Source organism: Myotis lucifugus, unplaced genomic scaffold (genome assembly GCF_000147115.1).
Source record: "Myotis lucifugus unplaced genomic scaffold, Myoluc2.0 scaffold_610, whole genome shotgun sequence".
In the NCBI taxonomy this organism is placed as follows: domain Eukaryota; kingdom Metazoa; phylum Chordata; class Mammalia; order Chiroptera; family Vespertilionidae; genus Myotis; species Myotis lucifugus.
In genome coordinates, this window is record NW_005871658.1 from 273,088 (window position 1) to 286,772 (window position 13,685).

The window sequence follows — 13,685 nt, forward strand, 5'->3', positions numbered from 1 at the left end:
AGAACTGGTGCACGGTGAGAAGCACCGGCCTCTTGAATAGGCAGGGACGGCACTCGTGCGCTATGCCAGTCAGGCTGGCTCGGTGGTGGTGAACGCTGGCTGACTAGTGACTGTAGAGAAAGAAACTAACACATGTGACCTGCTAGACACGCCGAATTTAAAATTGGTCAAAAACCAAAGGCAAATTCGAGACTTTAAAATAAGTCTACTTTCTTGGGAGTGAGACCTGCAGTGTACATGGAAGTTGTTCTGTGTCAGCGCATGTCCTTCCCACATTTCCAGGTACACTGTGTGTGCAAGTTTCAGTTACGTAGTCAATGTAAATGCCTAAACTTTCACATGAACATGTGGTGAATCTCAGAGGTCTATTCAGAACATTCTAGTCCGCTATAATTTCAAGCCAAAGACCTGGCCGTTGGGCACCAGGCCCTGCATCGCCCGACCCGACCCGACTTCTGCCTCCCGGACCTCCCAGCATGCTCCCCGAGCAGGACTCCTCCCAGCCACGCCTCGCCATCCTGCAGCGGCGCTCTCCGAGGCCTCCTCTCACCACACTAAAATGGCCACGTGCTGGTTCCTTCCTCCCATCCATCACCCGGCCTAGCACTGCTGCGTCTCTCCTGGCGAGCGCAGCGGCGGGCCCTTTGCTCAGTTCTCCGTCAGCCCTCTGTGGGCATGTGGGAGACATACCATGACCACCTGTCCAGTGAGTGAGCAGATGATGGGGTGGGCACTCCTGGATGGAGATGGTAAGTACAGGCTTTGGGGCTCTGTTTTGCAACTTGGGCCATTTGGGGGCCATTCCTTTGCTCAGTAAATATTTGAGCGGCTGGATGTGTCCGGCACTGGAGGAAGACAAGACTGAGCAGCCTAGCCCGGCCGGTGCAGCTTTGTCTCAGTGGGAACTGCTGGGGTGATTGTGGGCTCACTGCCCCCAGGGAAACGGGACTTCACATTCTCACCTGTTCGCTCTGTGACTGGAGGATGCAGGGGTTGGGGCGGGATAAGCTAACTTTGGCCTTGGTTTTCATCTCTTTATGAATAAACTAGAGGCCTGGTGCACAAATTCATGCATGGGTGGTCCCTCTGGGTGGCCTGCAGGGATGGGGCCGAAACCCGCAGTCCAACGCCACCTGCAGCTCCTACCTGCTGCTCCTGCTCATCCCTGCCCCGATCGGGAGAGGCTCGTGCCATAGCAGCACTCACCAGCCATGAGCCCTGCATCTGGCGCCCTCCCAAGGGGAGTGGATTGCAGGATTGGGCCAAAACTGGCTCTCTGACATCCCCCAAGGGGTACTGGATTTCGAGAGGGTGCAGGCTAGGCCGAGGGACCCCATCGGTACAAGATCGGGGCCAGGGAGGGACCGCGGGAGGACTCCAGGGCATGTCTGGCCCCGTCTTGCCCAGTCCCCATCAGGGCCGATTGAGGCCGGCCAGCCGGGGAGGGACTGCAGGAGGACTCCAGGGCATTTCAGACCCATCTCACTCAGTCCCAATCAGCCGGACCCCAGCAGCAAGGTAACCTAACCCTGCTGGTCAGTGCACGTCATAGTGAGCGGTTGAGCAGCCTTAGCATATCATTAGCATATTACGCTTTGATTGGTTGAACAGTCGACCGGTCACCGGATGACCGGACACTTAGCATATTAGGCTTTTATTATATAGGACTAGTGGCCGAGTGCAGGAAATTCATGCACTCGGGGCAGGGGGAGGGTTCCCCAGCCTGGTCTGTACCTTGTCACAGTGCGGAAGCCCCGCGATCCATCGCCCCAAAGAGGTAGGCCCCGCCCACCCATCCGGGGCTCCTCGATGGGTTGCCCCAAAGAGGTAGGCTGGAGCCAGGGAGGCCTGTGGACCCCCAGGCTGGGCCGTGGCGGAGGCCTGCGGACCTCCATGCGCCTGTGGACCCCCAGGCCGGTGCAGGGGGGCGGGGACGTGAGCCTCACGTCCGGGGGCCTGTTGCCGGGGTCGGTGGATGCGAGCTCATGTCTCTGGGCCGACGCAGGGGCCATTGTCCTGACCAATTTGCATATTATCCTATTATTAGATAGATGGCTATCAAAGAGCTTGAAACTTGTAATTAAAATGCTGTTTTTTAGCCTGTGAAGATTATTTGTATTATTTATTCTCTTTTAGCCAAAATGTGCAAAACTTACTAGCAAAACAGCTAACTATACACACTGTGACGGAAGCCCTCATTATAATCAAGGGTTACTTTGCCCTTTAACCATATCAACGAGTCTTATCTTCATCATTTTAAACTTACAATGTTGTTGTCCCGATTCATCCTCTCTTCTCGTGCACGTTTGTTGTGTTTTGACCATGACGGCTGTCACTGCTGGAACATTCCTTGACCTGTGTCTTGATAGCCATCCTGAGCGGAGGTGTCAGCTCTAAGCTGAGTGCCAGGTTGTTTCCCAAAGTGGCCGGACTGGTTTATGCTCCGCCCAGTGAGATGCGGGTGACGGACCCGTGGTCTCTTCAGTATTGAGACTCTAGACTGCTGCTTGTTAGATGAGCCAGTGCATATAACATCGTTTCTCATGCCAGGGAAGTTTGCTGCTTTTGTTAGGTATGATAATGGCATGTGGTTTTGTGAAAAAATAGGTTGGCCTTTTAAAATATGTATATATTTTTTATTGATTTCAGAGAGGAAGGGAGAGGGAGAGAGAGAAACATCAATGATGAGAGAGAATCATTGACCGGCTGCCTCCTGCACACCCCACACTAGGGATGGAGCCCTCAACCCGGGCATATGCCCTTGACCGGAATTGAACCCAGGACTCCAGTCTGCAGGCTGACGCTCTATCCACTGAGCCCAACCAGCTGGGGCTGTTGGCCTTTTTTAAAGGATGCATATTGATGAAGTACCTGGACTTACTTTAAAATTCTTCAGCATAGTCCTAGCCGGTTTGGCTCGGTGGGCTCGATCCTCAGGAGGCAGCCGATCGATGATTCTTTCTCATCATTGATGTTTCTCTCACTCTCTCCCCCTCTCCCTTCCTCTCTGAAATCAATAAAAGTATATTTAAAAATAAAAATATTAAAAAAGTTCTTCAGCATATAAAGCACACTTTGGCACAGTTGGCCAGATTGGGGCACAGACACAGATTGCTGTTTCAGTGTTAAATGTCCTGTTCTGTGGTTAAGAGGATACATGTACCTACTGTTGGAAAACAGATGCCGAGCATTTAATACCAGTAACTGTATGCTGAGTATTTAAGACGAATACAGGGCCATAACATATGAGTCTCTCAAACGGTTCAGAAAAGAAATTACATATACACATGAGCTTGTTTTTATTATTAAATAGCCTAGAATTCCTTCCCTTCAACATGTGGGTACAACACTGCTAACGTGTTGCTTTCACGTCTTGTCGCTAGGCGCGTGTGCACTCTGCTTTTAAGCACATATGGATCATTTGTATAGAATAGTTTTTCAACTTTAGTTTTCCTGATAGAAATTAAACTGGATTTTGATCCCAAATACATTCCAGCATGTGGCTTGATTTGCTTAACCATGTCCCCATTCTTGACCACTGAAATACTTTCATTTTCCTACTATAAATAACACGCGTGAGCAGGAACTGACAGTGTCCGTCCAGTAGAAACAAAAGTCCTTCCTTGATTCTGCAGGTCAGGTTTCCCAGGTAAGTGCATCCATAGCTCTTTTTCTCTGCATGTGTGGCAGTTGGAATTCATTGTTTGTGTAATTCATCAGCCAGGCGCTGAGCTCTACCAAAGCAGAGACTGTTTTCATCATGGCTGTGTAAGCATGGGCACACACAGTAGGGCTGAAAGACTGACTGAACCCGTGGAGAATGACTCAGTGTAAACACACTAGTTGCTGTAAAACCTCTTCCTCTGCAGCCTGCTTTGAAAGCTCGGGTTTCTTTACTGCTGAAGAGCCCCATCCCCCTGAGACTGAAGCATTGAAAACAGTAGGATTTACCAGGGGAAAGGTGCCCCTCCCAACAGTGTGCCCCTCTGTTCTCACCATGCCCCCCGCAGCTCAGCTAGAGAAACGGGTCCACAGAGGGTAAGTGACTTGTGTAAAGGTTGTGGTGGGCAGAACCTTGTGCTGGTCCCCAGGTGCTGGCCGTAGCCTGGCCTCCCGTGGCCGCTGGCCTCTCCCTTAGGACCCACTGGCTGTGCGCGTGTGTAGGATGGACTGCGTGAGGGACGGCCAGCGTCTGCATCGGTGGGAGAGGTGGGGTCCAAGGCAATGCCCGGTGACGCGAGGTTGTACAGAAGCCTTAGAAGTCCTGCGTGCGGGCTTTCAAAGCCGCCTCTGACCACCTCCTTCCCCTGCTGGAGCCCTCAGCAGGAGGCGGCCTTGAAAGTGGTGCTTTTAAAAAGAGCCTCTTTCGTCACCGACGGGACATTTTTTTGTTGAAATTCACAAATTCACAAGCCTCAAGCCACATTCTTCTTGGGCTTATGGTTTTGCTGTTGTCATAGTCTTTTCAGCACCAAAACCTTAAAACATGTTGTGCTTGTTGAGAAGATGTTTATCACATGGAAATGGGGAATGTTATCAAACCCATGCTCTTTACACATTACTGTTTGCTCTACCTCATTGATTCTCAACACTGCCCGTCATCATCCCTGCGAGCATTAGAAAAACAGACCCAACCACCTACAGTGCCCTGGGCTCTCTCCTGGAGCTAGATGTGCGTGTTTTCTGAAAATTCACCAAGCTGTGTCCTGCCATGCGCGCCTTTCTTTATTACAGCACGGCATACTTCATAAAACTGCACACGTGCAAGGTGCATGGATACATCATGTACGTGCACACACCAAACACATAGGTGTGTGCACATGTATGTAACACATGTGTGCACACCACAATACAAATATGCATGTGTGTGCATGTACAGCTATGCACACGAATATACACAGCAGGGTGGAGCCCAAGAGTGGGATTGGAAGAAGTGGATGAGGTGGCTCAGAGGTCGGGCTGGGAACTGCAGTTGGAGCAGAGTTCCAGCGGCGCGCCAGCCTCGGTGGGTTTCTCCTGCTAAACGAATGCTGGGTTCTAAACTGCACCCTCGCCTGTAGCTGACGCTCATGAATACGTAGGAAGGAGTCATTCTGTAACACTTGCATTTGTATGTCTCTGCTCCCGCTGCCTCGGAGGGACCGGGCAGGAGACCTGGCCTCACTCTGGTGTTAGGGAGAACCGTGCTGCAGCCTGCTGGTTCCCGACGGCGCCGAGGACGGACCAGGGTCAGGCTCTCCCCAGGAGGCGCTCAGCTGTGCGGCTGAGGCCCCCCACCCCCCTCATGTAGGGGAATGTTGCCTTTAGTAAAGGGAGATGCAGACCTTGTTTGAGCATGGTTCCGTTCTTAGCTCATATTGTACAAAGCAAAACATATGAGAACAAACAAAATTATTGTGAGTCTGCAGTTGCCTGCGAGGGTCTGAGTCATGAGTAAGTTGACTTGATGTGAGAGACGCAAGGAGAGAGTGTGTCACTCGCTGACTACTCTTTAACGTTAAAACTCAAGAGATTACTCATACAGTGTTAGCCATGGGAGACACTTTTAAGGTCATAACTACTCCGCTCTCATACGGATAAGGAACTGGTGCAGAGGCGGGGAGAACTTACAGTCATGCGCGCAGATCCTAGATGGAGGGCGGCCGGGGTGCAGAGCAGCAGCAGGTGCTGAGCTGCCTGCGGATGTGGGAGGCTTGGCAGGGCGCTCACAGTTCTCATTTCCACCTGATCCAGGTGTTTACGGGACTGGGCTGGGTTGTGTCGTATTTACTGGGTTCAGGAGGGTGGGGGCGCTTTTTCTGTAAAGTGGGATTTTAGCAAAGCTACATTAAGAAACAGCATTTTAACAGAGAAAGTGTATTTCATTGCTGACTAGGGAGCACAGGCTCATTGTATTAGACTCTGGCAGAGTCTTGTCTTGTGTCTTGTGCTCTCTTGTTCCCCTGAATGGGGTGGGGGAGTGTCTCATTGAAATGTTAACTGTAGTGATAGTTATGCCCACCAGGTGGCATCATTGCTTTCCTTACATGATTTAAGAAGCGCCTTTGGATTCTGAGTTACAGTGATTGCTCATTTTGTGTTTTAATAATAAAAGGAGATGCCCTGATATTTATTATATTCTTGAAGAGAGACATTGGTGCCATGCCTCCTTTTCTGTACCTAATGCTACTGCCAATGTTATAACGATAAACCATTTAAAAAGCTGCATCACAGCTCTAGTTTGTCCTCACCCACCTCATGGTGTCCGCTCCTGCTCTGCATGGGATATACACAGGCATAAGGCGTTCCGACTCTGGGTTCCAGGGCCGGCCCGGGTGAGCTAGGTGACTGGCAGTTTTGTCTGCATTCTTCCTTACATTTGCAGTTGAATGAGACTCTTACTAATGGTACTAAGGGCATGTAGCCCTGGATTAAACATGAATATAGAAGCGAATGAGGCCTCGCACAAGGCAGCCAGGTGCCGGTGACCTCCCATTCTCACCACTTCCTTCACCAGCCAGAGCGCTATTTCCTTAACCCCGTTCACGTGGGATACACAGGCCGACTGGCCTGATCTGTTCTCTGCGCCGTGGAGGCGGTTCCTCCAGAGAGAGGGAGGCATGGACAGAGGTTCAGCGCCCAGGTCCCGAGTCAGACCCTGAGTTTCCAAATCCCCTGCCTTCTCTGGGCCTTTGGGAATGAGGTGGTAGCTGAAGTACTGGAGAGAATAAGAAAGAGAACCCTGTGCCGAGCTTAGCGCAGTGGCTGGCAGTGAATGACCAATGTCAGCTGCTGTCATCACTCGGTGTAACTGCCGTCCCGATTATCATCGTCATGATCATTATTTCCTGATCACTCTGCATGCCCTTGCCATCTGCATCTGTGCTGTTATTTTGGAATCTGTATTCTCTTCCGTTACCTGTGTGTTGTTTCAAGCTACCGAAGGAAGTCAGTTAGTTTATCGTCTGTAGTCTGTCCTGCTACTCAGTAGAGCGTTCTGTACATAGTAAGGGTAGCTCAATATATGCTTGATGAGGTGTTTGTGAATTTTCTTTTTTAAAAATGTTATTTTTCAGCTACAGTTTACATTCACTATTGTTTTACATTAGTTTCAGGTGTACAGCATAATGGTCAGACAATCATACTTGACAAAGTGTCTCCTGATGTTTCCAGCCTGGCACCATACGTAGTTATTACAATACTAGAGGCCCGGTGCACGAGATTTGTGCACTGGGGGGGAGGGTGTCCTGGCCTGCGCCCTCTTGCACTCAGGGGCTCTCACAGTCCAGGACACCTCGCTCCTTACCACCCGCCTGCAGCGGAGGTGAGAGAGGCTCCCACCACCGCCTCTGCACTCACCAGCCATGAGTCCGGTTTCGCTGAGCAGCGCTCCCCCATGGGAGCGCACTGACCACCAGGGGGCAGCTTCTGCTTTGAGCATCTGTCTCCTGGTGGTCAGTGCGTGTCATAGCGCTGGTCATTCTGCTGATGGGTCAACTTGCATATTAGCCTTTTATTATATAGGAGGATTACTGGCTGTATTGTAAATTTTCTTGATGAATCACACACACATGCACACTCTACCTTTAAGTGATGTCACCCCCAAAACATAACTCAGTCACCTGTGCTTTCCATAACATTAAGTACTTGTCAAAGCAAAGGATATGTACAGTCTGTGTAATTCCTTAAATGATCAGAGTGATGTATGTCTTATGCATCATCATTTAAGATTGGACCATTTTCCTCGGTGGTTTCCATGGGAATTTTCAAGTTTTAAAAATACTGCATTATGCAATGGCAGGCTGCTTCTGAGGCAGAGAGCACTTAGCTCTGAGCAGTTCTGCTTCTGACAGACAAGCTGGGGGTCAGCTAAGTCGCACAAGGCAAGTCTGCTGCTTCCTGCTCCCTGGGGCTCCCGGTACTGACCCCTGCGCCCTGGGGAGGACAGGGCAGGGCAGGGCGCTGGGTGCAAAGGCCCTGTCCCCAGGACATGTCCTGGCGGCTCCTTAGCCTCATGGACTTCGCCCTGATCACACCTTCCTTGATGACCCCCTGCCTCAGGGGCTCACTCCCTTCCTGTTTCATCTCTTATCCGTTGCATCTGGTCATCCTTTGTTTGTGAGTGGATTTTATTTTCTTAGGCCGAAAAATCGAAAAATCGAGGGAGGCTTTGAAAATTCACACTTAATTTTCAGTATGTCCTTCCAGCAGCTACTGGCACGGCAGGGAGGTGGGGAGTCAGGGAGGTGGGGAGTCAGGGAGTGGGGAGTCAGGGTGCCAGAAACGGTGGTGGTCGCCATGGGCCTGATGAGTAAAGGAGGAGCTGAGGACAGGGCGTCTAGGAAGGCAAGGCGGGTCCGCAGCACTGCTTGTACAGACGCTCTTCATTCAGAATGCGCTGGGGAGGCCGGGGAGCTGCTAAGGGAGGCGGCCTCCACCTGACTCGCAGTGCTGAGTGTCCACCCCTGCCCAGGCCTCGTCTGTCAGCCAGAGCCGGCTCCACCTGCGCCTTCCTCCCCAGGGCTAACCCGGCTGCTGCCCTGCTGGGAAAGGAGCCCCCACGCCCCCGCCCCCCCATGCCACAGCTCCCAGCACCCCTCAGCAGCTGTTTGCTAATCTTTGTTGGAAGCTGGGGACAATGAAGAGAATGCACCAAGTGTGTTTTGCCAGAGGCTGTCAGATAGAATTCTTTCACAAGGTAACTTCCACTCCTGCCCGCTGGGCCGGGTGACTTGACAGGCGCTGTGGCTTTACAGGCCACCTTGCTCGGGTGCCCAGCAGGCCTCAGGGGCGGGGACTGGAACTGCGCTCTGGGTGCGCTGGGCCCAGGGGGGCAGTGGTGTGGCAGTTGTGGCTCACAGAGCTGCATGTAGGCAGAAATGTGCCGTCCCTGCTGCGTGCTCACCAAGGCTGCCCTGAGGTCATTTTGTTCAGCGTCGCCAACCGGTGGGCCGTGGGCCACTGGTGGGCTGTGAGGTCCGAAAGGTTGGCGGCCGCTGGTTTAGTTCACCGAGTCTCCGGTGCCCTGGAGTTTTCCTGCTGCGAGCGCAGTGACAGCCGGTCTGTACGGACTTGGCTGTAAAAGGAGGAAGTGGATGCTTCGTGTTGCCGTTAGCAGGGAGCTGCACTGTGTGTAGTTACGGTTTGAGTTAAGCTGACCTTTTCCCTCTGTCAGTGGAGAAACATTTTCTCTGGCGTTAGAATGCACACTAAAAAAGAGTCTGAATTATTTTTTCAAAACTGATTACATTTCTGCCGCAGCGGGAGCCAGGGCTGTGGCCGGACTGCGCAGTGCCGGGCCGCGCGCTCACTGCAGCTGGGCGAGCGCAGCTCTTGGAGCCTGGCCCTCGGCCTCGAGTTGTCCTCTCAGGAAACTAACTGACCTTCTAGGACGGGGGCCAGGGGCCGAGGGGACCGAGTGAGCCTCCGGGACAGAGGTCAGGGGCCGTGGGGATGTCACTGTTGCATACAGCTCTGCCTAGTGGTGTTTTGAGCTTGTGTTATTTTTGTAATTTACATAGAGAAGTCACACATGGATAATATAAGGAAGTGCTATAGACGACTAGTGCCTTATTTTTCTGGAGAATAGACTAGAAAATATAAGGTGGAAGCAGGTTCACCTTGGGGTCAGTTTTCTTAGTGCCTAAAAGCAAATACCAGACACTGGTTCACATCACTCATCTCTTAGGTTTTTTAAAATATAGCGATAGGTTGTTTGTTCTGTAGCCTTGGCTCCTAAAAACAAACCCCAATTTAATGTTTTTTTATTTATAAATAATTATTTTTCAGGTACTAAAGAAATACTTGTTTATGGAAAATAAGTAGAACCAAGTTTAGAAAAGAGAGTCATAATTTTGCCATCCAGAGATAAGGGCTTTCATATTGAGTATATTTCAGCGAGTCCTGCGGGGCTTCTGCCTGTAGGCCCCGCGCGGGCCTGTCCTAAGCCCGCGGCCCTGTTCACGCCTGTCTTGTTTTTCAGTGGACGAGTACATCGCCATCGCCAAGGAGAAGCACGGCTACAACATGGAGCAGGTAACGACGTGTTTCTTTTGTTGTTAGAAACGGGCTTTAGAGCGAGCCAGTAGGTGTGGTGTGGGTGGAGCGGCCGTGTCCCCCCAGCAGCGTTTGGGTGGTCACAGCGGCGTCACGCGGGCTCTGGCCCCTCGCACCGCCCGGGAGCCGGTGTGCGAGGAGCCCCCAGGTGGGTGGCAGTGGACGGTCCGTCCGCGGGGCCGCAGGGCAGTGGAGGCCGTGGTGCGGGACGCTGGGCACGTGCTTCCTTACGTGGCCATGTGAGCTGTCATTTTTCTTTTTTTTTTTTAAATATATTTTATTGATTTTTTACAGAGAGGAAGGGAGAGAGACAGAGAGTTAGAAACATCGATGAGAGAGAAACATTGACCAGCTGCCTCCTGCACATCTCCCACTGGGGATGTGCCCGCAACCCAGGTACATGCCCTTGACCGGAATCGAACCTGGGACCTTTCAGTCCGCAGGCCGACGCTCTATCCACTGAGCCAAACCGGTTTCGGCCGAGCTGTCATTTTTCGGCTGTTGATGGTGTTTCCTGACTCAGGCTGCCACGCTTAAACCTATCGTGTTTTAATATTAATTGTTTTGAGTCACTTTCAGGTGTAAAATTTGGCTAAGGCTTTCACTTAAAAATTGTTCAAAGGCTGTTTTAAAAGTTTCTAATCACTGCTTTAAAAGTGAGCACGCTAAGCGGGGCTAGTGCTTTCCTGGCATCGACCTAGATTTTATAGCCTGGACAGCACTAGCATTTCCCCTTACCCAGTGACTCCAATTAGAACGGCACTCTGGTTTACAGCCTTGGCCTTCTTTGTAATTATTCTATCCTGGTAGGACTGTTAAAAAGGCAACTATGATAAGGTAGTTCCAGAATCTTCCAAAGCAAGAAATGTGTGCTTCTCCTGTTCTAACCCTGCTCATGAACTGCATGAGGTGCCCAGAAAGCTCATCCATTTTTTATTCTGTTTAGAGAGTGTAAACATGATTGGGTGATCCTTGTATGGTTTTCAAGGATTCTGATCTTCAAAAGCGTGATTGTCTTCGCTTCAGAGTTGTGATGCAAGACACTCCTCAGGGAATTCCCGAGCTCCCTCTCCTGTTTCTCATTTATTCCTATTTGCCGGGGTTATTTTTCCCCAGTCCTTACCTGAGGATATGTTTTTGTTGATTTTAGAGAGCGAGGAAGGGAAAGAGAGAGGGAGAGAGAAGAACATTGATGGGTGCCTCCCGTATGTACTCCAACCCGCAACCTGGGTCTGTGTCCTAGGAATCGAACCTGTAACCTTTTGGTGCCAGGACGGCGCGGCAGCTGACTGAGCCCCCAGCGGCTGTGCTGCGCTTTGGGCAGAGGAGGAGCAGCAGGGCGTGCTCTTGGGAGGCAGCCTCGCCTTCCAGGTGCAGGGCCTGAGGCGTGACCCTGCCACACAGGTGCCAGAGCCACTTCCTGGCTCTGTGGCGAGGCAGGGCCTCCGAGTCCAACCTGAGCAGCGCGGGTGGGGGCCTGCTTATCGCGGGCTCGTGGGGTGAGGAGTTAGTGACAGCAGGAGCGGCTCCAGCGGCTGTTCATTGTCTGGGAGGGAAGGTGTGCACTCTTGCCAGCCTCGTCTCCGTTTTAACGTGATGGTCACATCTTTGGTCTAAAATCTCACTGATGCTATTTTTCTAGGCTCTTGGGATGCTCTTTTGGCACAAGCATAACATTGAGAAATCCTTGGCTGATTTGCCCAACTTTACCCCCTTCCCAGACGAGTGGACTGTGGAAGACAAAGTCTTGTTTGAGCAAGCCTTTAGTTTCCACGGGAAAACTTTCCATAGAATCCAACAGATGGTAAGTAGATGAGACCCGAGGGCCCCAACCCCCACCCCCCAGGCGCACCCAGGGGCGGGGTATCTAGCACTGAGGCAGGAGGCCTCATTCCAGGAAAGCTCCCTTTAGGCTCACTGCTTTGCTGGAGCGGGTGGTGAGGGGGGAGGGGGGACCGAGGCTGCAGATTACTGTAGGGAGCACTTCCTGGCACTTCCCAGCCTGAGGGCCGTGACACCCCCCTTGTTCGAGCCAGGAAGGTTAGGGAAGTCTAGGGAAGTCTAGGGAAGGTTAAGGAAAGTTAGGGAAGTCTAGGGAAGGCTAGGGAACGTTAGGGGAGGTTAGGGAAATCTAGGGAAGGTTAGGGAAGTCTAGGGAAGGTTAGGGAAGTCTAGGGAAGGTTAGGGAAGTCTAGGGAAGGTTAGGGAAGTCTAGGGAAGGCTAGGGAAGTCTAGGGAAGGTTAGGGAAGTCTAGGGAAGGTTAGGGAAGTCTAGGGAAGGCTAGGGAAGGCTCTTGCGGTTACTGAGGAGATGGCGCCATGGGGGCCTGCCTCCCAGGGAAGGGCTGCTTATCTCTCACACTCTAGAGTGCTGCTGGGTGGGCTCCTACCACGTTGCATTAGGGCTCAAATGAGCTTTTTTAAAGTTCCCCAAAAGTTATGTTAGACTATGTTAGAAACTTCAGGTGTGTGGAAACGGATTCATCTTAAACTGCTGTTTCGCTTACAGTCACACTTAGTCATTTGAAAATGTATGAAGAAGCTTTCATGATTCTCCTTGTTGTGGAGGGGCTGTGACTTAGGACATTTCTGACGACGTGAGCGTGACCCCATACGTGGGTGTAAGCACGTTTGATTCTGAAAGGTTAGTTTTAAATCTAAGTCCCCTCTTTCTTACATTTAGCTTCCTGACAAGTCGATAGCGAGTCTGGTGAAATTTTACTACTCGTGGAAGAAGACGAGGACTAAGACCAGCGTGATGGATCGCCACGCTCGCAAGCAGAAGCGAGAGCGGGAGGAAAGGTCAGTGGCGCCTGGGGTGCTGTCCCCTCCCCGCCCCCCCCCCCCCCCCCCCAGGGACCTTCGGAGTCGCTAGAACGCTGTGAGCGGGTGGACACACCGGCGAGTCGTGGCTGCGTTCCCCCAGGGCCTTCCTGCTGGACCAGACTCACAACATGCTTCCCTCGCTGCTGATGCTGTGCTCATGCACCGTGGCATTTCCTGCAGCACTTTTCTCGCCACTCTCCTGCCAGGAAGCTTCCCACACATTCTTTCATGCCCCTTAAGGGCGGCTTTTTAAAAAGACAATTGATTTTAGAAAGAGAGGGGGTGGGGAATACCAATTTGTTGTTGCACTTATTTATACATTCATTGGTGGACTCTTGTGTGTGCCCTGGCCAGGGATCGAACCCACAATCTTGGTGTATCAGGACGACGACGCTCCAACCACCTGAGCCGCTGGGCCTGCGCCAGGGCGTCTTCTTTAATAGCAGGGATCTGTTCTTTCCTGGGCGTAGTTTTTAAATCAACTTTTTTTGTTAATCCTCACCCGAGGATATTTTTCCATTGATTTTTAAAGAGAGTGGAAGGGAGAGGGGCTGAGAGAAACATCGATTTTGGTTGCCTCCTGCAGGCGCCCTGACCAGGGCCCAGGCCTGGGAGGAGCCTGCAACCAAGGTACGTGCCCTTGACCGGAATCGAACCCGGGACCCTTCAGCCCACACTCTCTCCACGGAGCCACACCAGCCAGGGCTCTGGGTGGAGCTTTACCTGACGTGCGTGCACAGATGCATTTGGCATGTGCTTGTGCTCGGTGTGTTAGATGCCAGTGCTTCTTCCCTCTTGTCTGTTTTGCACGCGTGAGTGAGAGA

At 51.8% G+C, this 13,685-nt stretch overlaps 1 protein-coding gene across 4 annotated transcripts in view; it reads left to right on the forward strand.

Moving 5' to 3' along the window:
* The window catches only part of RCOR1 (REST corepressor 1), a 92,107-nt gene that overhangs the window by 62,083 nt on the left and 16,339 nt on the right, over window positions 1–13,685 (forward strand). For all 4 annotated transcript variants that reach the window (XM_023745976.1, XM_023745974.1, XM_023745975.1 and 1 more), the window contains 3 exons: window positions 9,962–10,014; window positions 11,678–11,839; window positions 12,719–12,837. In XM_023745976.1, the coding sequence (XP_023601744.1) occupies window positions 9,962–10,014; window positions 11,678–11,839; window positions 12,719–12,837 (334 nt within the window). The remainder of the gene's footprint in view (window positions 1–9,961; window positions 10,015–11,677; window positions 11,840–12,718; window positions 12,838–13,685) is intronic.